Source organism: Halichoeres trimaculatus, unplaced genomic scaffold (assembly GCF_033239565.1).
Source record: "Halichoeres trimaculatus isolate MK-OKI-2021-1 unplaced genomic scaffold, fHalTri1.1 fHalTri1_scaffold_22, whole genome shotgun sequence".
Lineage (NCBI taxonomy): Eukaryota > Metazoa > Chordata > Actinopteri > Labriformes > Labridae > Halichoeres > Halichoeres trimaculatus.
This window is the reverse complement of record NW_027437200.1, coordinates 5,718,274-5,724,273: the sequence shown is the minus strand read 5'-3', so window position 1 is coordinate 5,724,273 and position 6,000 is coordinate 5,718,274. Positions and strand designations below refer to the sequence as shown.

General features: G+C 45.2%; 1 protein-coding gene across 1 annotated transcript in view; it reads left to right on the top strand.

The window, feature by feature from the left end:
• Window positions 1-250: 250 nt before the first annotated feature.
• The window catches only part of fgf11a (fibroblast growth factor 11a), a 154,420-nt gene continuing 148,670 nt past the window's right edge, over window positions 251-6,000 (top strand). Inside the window, exons 1-2 of the mRNA XM_074662254.1 lie at window positions 251-512; window positions 893-1,955. Of these exons, the coding sequence (XP_074518355.1) occupies window positions 1,763-1,955 (193 nt within the window). The 5' untranslated portion in view covers window positions 251-512; window positions 893-1,762. The remainder of the gene's footprint in view (window positions 513-892; window positions 1,956-6,000) is intronic.

Below are 6,000 nucleotides of genomic sequence, written 5' to 3'. Positions count from 1 at the left end.
AGTGGCACTGAAAGAAAGAGCAGACAGGAGAGGAAGGGAATTTGAATGGCGGACACTGAAGAAGGGATTATAATGACAGAGGGGGAGGAGAAAAGGGAGGGAGGATGAAGAGCAAAGGGGAGGGTTTAGGGAGATAGAGTTGAGAGAGAGCGTGAGGGAGGGTGAGGCAGAGAGAGCATGTGAAGCACGCTGCCAGCGCTCGCTCAGTAATGCACTGTGAACAGGGACAAGCCAGAGAGGGAGTCACACACACACACACTCACACACATTCACATGCGGACATGCTGCCTCTGTCACACACCCTCACACCATTACACTGTGCCGCTCCTTCACACACAAGTACACACTTGCTCACACGTGTGCGCTGAGGCTTGGAGGTGCCTTGTTTGGGACACACACTCTTTTACACACATGGACTTGCACTGTGCAGCGGGACGCAACAGAACCAGACCGGACTACTGTCACCCACCAGTGGAGACTCCCACATGAGCAGCAGCACTACAGCATGTACCGTAAGGAACGACTACCTGCCAGCACACCCCCCTTCCCCATTCCCCTTCACCTCATCTCCCCTCCCTCCTCCCTCTCCGTCTCCATCCATTCATTCATTCCTCCTTCTCCCAGCTGTGAGGCGGCATGCGTGGCTGAAGGACACAGCAGTGCGCTCTGCTGTGGTGTAGTGCGCTTGCCGAAAGAGTTGGAGTGCCCGATCCGATAGGGGGGATAGATAGATAGATGGACTCACTGCACTCCCTCCCTCCCGTCTCTCCTCATTCTTTCTGTGTCCCTGTCCGTCTTCCTATCCCCGCACGCCCTCGTTCATGAATGTCACCTCTGTCTTTGGGAAATGCTGGATGTATCAAGCCTCTGTCTTTTTTTTGTCTTCTCTCAGGTTGCGGGTGAAAGCAAGGGGGATGCCAGGAGAGCTTGAAAGACAGCAACGAATCAAGCCGCCCGGCAGCGTCCTTCTGCATCCCTTCATCTTTGTCCCAGCTTGCGGAGCTGATACCTCAGGTTGGACTGTCCTTACTTCTTCTACTTCTCTGTCATTGTTTTGGATGGAGAGGTTTTACAGTTGAGGGACAGAATAAAAAGGAGCTGCAGTGTGTCCCGTCCGTATCACTCCTGATATCTTGGAGAGTTGATAATCGGACATTTGTCACCCTTGACTGGTTCTGACTCCTGATCCGGAGGACTCTGCGCTTTGGGAGGACTCGAAGACATTTTTTGTTCCAGTATGCTTTTACAATGCGGTTGACGGTCCCGTTGCTGAACCCTTTTGGACAAGATTGAGTCAAACTTCAGTGGATTTCCTGGAGGGGGGGGTTGGGGTAAACTCAGACCGGGACAGAGGCGTTGAGAGACATCTGTAACAGTCGGTGCATTGGATTTTGGGTGGATAACAACATACCGGTGACGTATCAAGGCTTGATCTGACTCTCACCCCAAACTGGAAAGCAAGTACGGCGAAGGAAATTGACAGCTGCTCATCAGTTGTCAGTTTTGGCTGGACCTTTGAGGGATCCACCCTCTTCCCTCCACCTCCTCCTCTGTTCCCTCCCTGTCCCTCTTTTTCTGCCTTACTACCCGTCGCTTCGGTCCATCCTCAGAAGGCCCCTCCTCAGCTCTGCACCCCTCCCTCAGCGGTGCTCCGTCGCCCTGGGTGAGCGGGCAGGGGGGTGGCCCACGGTACCCCCCGACACCTGGGCGCTACCGAGCCGCGAAAGGCTGGTGAGCCAGCGGCAGGGTCAGCGCTGGGAAGATGGCCGCTCTTGCCAGCTCCCTCATTCGCCAGCGCAGGGAGGTCAAGGACCCCCAGGCGAACCGGCAGATCGCCAGCAAACGCAAGCCCTGCCCGAAGAGCAACAAGTCGCTCTGCCAGAAGCAAATACTTATATTAATATCGAAAGTTCGACTATGTGGCAGTCGAGGGAGAAAAATGGAGAAAAGACCGGGTGAGTCCCCACAGGCCTTCATATTTGCATCTCTTTTACTTCCTTCCTTCCTGTACTCTCAACATCTCTTCTCCTTTGCTTCATTTTCTGCCTGTACTGGATAACTGGATTTTGATGGTTGACTTGCCAGACTACAGATAAATCCTCAACTCTTAAGCCTGAATAGAGAACATCCTCAGCCTGTAATTTCCAGTTCAAGACTTAATCTGAATCTGGGAAACATCCCAGCCCATCTTCCTGGTAGCTGTATACACAACATGTCCTGTATTTATGCTTCCACAGGAAATGAGTAAATTCCAGCTTAATACACACAGATTTGTGCCACTGACCAGAAGCATGACCTAGCTTGTCTTATGTCTGAAGTGATGACTTTGTTGAGGTGCTTGTCAACACATCCAGACGCACGCTGGTATTCTGCAATCACACAACGAACTTGGCTCATACATACAGTGATTTACGGTGATATAAAAATGTCAAGCGGCGCCTCATTTGCAATTCTGGGGGCCATTATTCTCTCTGTGCCTCCCTCGCAGTGAGGCCTAATTTGTCTTCTGTGTTTGCATGTTAAATGTAATTGCAAAATTATTCATTGAAGCTTAATGAGACAGTGACACTTGATTGTGTGTGATGAGTGTGTCTGGGCTGCGTATGGTGGTGGTTTCTGACATCAAGAGGCAATCGTGTTGGTTTCTGACGTACACATTTTCATATGACGAAATTCTATCCACATAACCTCTGGTAATTCATGTTATAAAACGTGGTCTTGGTGAGACCTTTTGGATGTACTTGGAAATGCTTTCCTGAAATTGGTGAAAGAGGAAGAAGAACCATGTGTAAGCACACACACACACACACACACACACACGCACACACACACACACACTGGTTCTGGCTGTTAGCCCTCTGTCACGCTGCTTCTTCAGGCACGACTAGATGTATATTCAAAGAAATGAGTATTTGTGTTTAAATTTCATCAATTTTCACTTAAAGAGCACACTTTAGTAATCAAATAGTCAATCAGCTGGAGGCTAAATGATGGATTATGTCACGGCTTGTAAGTATATTGTAATATTATGGTTATAAAGTTGTAATAACCTCCTGAGACCCAAGCTTTTTCCCCTGTGTTCAATTTTTATTTCTCCTTGCTATTTGGAATAAGTAAAACCCAATAAATATAACTACTAAACTATTTGTGGGTGACATGCTGTGATATCACCAACAGATGACCTTGGAAGTGTCCCTAAATGTGGCTAATAGGTCAACATTAAAAAATGAATAAATAAATGAATAAATAAATAAATAATAAGTATCATGGTCTGAAAGGGAGAACTGTAGTGTGTCTTCTGAGGGTCTTAAGAGAATACTAGAATGACATCAGAAATGTGTTGACTTCAGGTTGAAAGAGAAACAAGATGCAAATTCATGTGGAAAAAAAAAATGTAAATCTACTTGGATGAATTTACACAATAATGACATTGAGACCTTGAAATGAAATGAAAATACGGTTGCAGTTTTATGGGATAAAATATGTTATTACTAGCTTTGGGTAATCTATGTGTAGAACAAATTACAGGGAAATGATAGAAAAGCTCATATTGTGAAGTTCTACTCACCCGCTGAGGATAACCAGCCTGCCATTCCTTGGTAAAGACTGGATTACTTGCACAAGTTGCTTGTTTATATAACTCATACTTAAGTATAATTTCACCAGATGAACCATTTACCTAATTTTCGTTGATCCTCTGAGTTTCTCCTTCAAAACAATACATGAATTCTCAATGTTTGCTTTGTAAGTTTGCAAGTTTACTTTAAAATCTCATTTTTTCTTGCCTTTTTTATTTTTGACCATAAGAATGTGTTAGGAGTGATCTCCTTTAAAACTCGACACACTCCAAAGGTGATTGCTAAATTTTTCCAAAATAAAGGAAAAAACAATTACTTTTTTTTCTTTCTTTCTATTTTATTTTTCTTCTTTGTAAGCTTTTCAAAAAATATGTTTCTTTGATATTTCACACTTATTTATGTATTTATTGCATGTACAGTCTTTCTTAAATGTGTTTTTGATTTCTGAAAAACATTATTTCTGGGAGTTATCATAAGTTTGGGAGTTTTTTTTTTTTTGTGATGCAAAATACAGTATTTGATATGTTACTGTGTAGCCAAACTACACTGACTGACAGATCTTTGCTCTGTCTTTGATTTGACGGTAAAATTCTGTCTTAATGTGGCTTCTCATCTGAAGTGAGCTTGTCCTTATCTCACCACCCTTGATGCGTGTGGGTGTATGTGTGTGTGTATGTGTCCTTTTCCAACACGTGGAATTGTGTTTGTGGGTGTGTGTTCTGCTGTATTTATTGCCTTGGTGTGCCAAGTTCATCATGATAATTACTTGGGAAACCTCTAACGTTGGAAGCAGCCTGGGCCATGGAGGCGGCTGCTCTCTATATTGTAATTAGAGTTGTAAAATATGTCAGACAGGCTGTGGCAGTGCCAGCATTTAGGAAAAGGCCACGCGTGCATCATGTCCATTGTTTGAAACCATTTCCACCCTAATAGCTTCAGTGCTTCTCACGCTCTTATGGATTTATTATGCTAATTGCGGGGAAGAGGGGTGTTGAGGAAGTGGTTAGAGACGCATTACCAGCCTAACCACTCCAGGTTGTGATTTACAGGGGTCCATGTTAAGTACCATGTGTGGCAGCCTGCGTCTTCATCATTCTCTCAAGGAGGCTCTTTATGTGTGTGGTAGCCATATGGAGGACACTGCTGACCCCTGGCAATGAGTGGGTGTGCTAGCTTGTGTGTACTCTCATCATGTGTGAGTTTCGCCCTCCCTCTCAGAGCCCGAGGCCACAGTTGACCCCTGGTCAGGAAGAAATGACGAGACTATTCCTGAGCACGAGCTGCCATCTTCTCCTCCTCTTCCTCCTCCTGCTGGCAGAACTTATGAGCTCACATGTCTTCCAGCTTCTCTTGCTTACAGCTTGGGTGTGCTGGCAAAACTAAAGTATGAATCAGAATCTTGAGAGGAGAGCAACGTGACTGTAATACAGACATTGCTACTGACATCCAATCATGTTTTTTCTAACTTAGCCTTCAAAATGTATGATAAAATGTGCAGTTTCCCTAGTTCAGTAATATTCAGGCAATAAATACAAGCTTAAAGGCAACCCTCAGGCTGCATGCACCAAATATCATTCAGGTTTCTCCCACAAAAGCTGAACAGTCAGCTGTTTCAGTAGTGGTGTGCGATCTCACAGGTACCTCTTGTAATTTCATCCGTCTTGTGGTTTTACTGTTTTTCAAACCTGAAATGTTGAACCACCCCTCACAAAGCAGACACAGTATTTCAGAGCATGGATTAAAAACCTCAGTAGAGTTGACAGGAAGCAAGCGTCAGATAGCATTTGTGCTAACTGATTACCCAGTAAGTTGGCTAATGATGTCACATAGTTAGTACCCAACGGTGCAAACTAATTCTGTATAAATGACTCAGACACAGTTTGGAGTAACTCTATATGTTTTAAGTATCAGGGTCTCCTGTAAGTGTTTTCATTTCCTCGCCTCATCTGCAACTCAAACTGGAAATGGAGCCCCCTCGCACTTTTCTGCTTTCACTGATGGGACAGCTGAGGAGAGACAGGGCATGTGGGGAGGAGAGAAAGGATGAAGTCACACAGCAAATGGCTGTGGTCAGGAGTCAATCCAGCAAACACTTTGTAGAGGACTTCAGACTCTAAACATGGGGCACATGCTCAAACCACAACGCTAATGGTGCCTCGGCAGGGGAGGTGAAGAGAAGCACAGTCACCCAGATCCAGTTCACTTTCCTGGCATTTCTTTCCAGCTTTGGTGCTGGCTTGAGTTTGTGGAGATGCTGTCCCTGTGGGAAAGGCGTGCAGCTTGTCATTTCCCAAATAGGATAAATGTGGAGAAACAAAGGGTTGTGTGTTTGTTTCACTGTCCAAAATATGCTCTTCTTGTTTCCCCTGTGCCCAGTTAATCAAATTCAAGACCCACCTGCACCTCAACCTCTGCCTGTCCA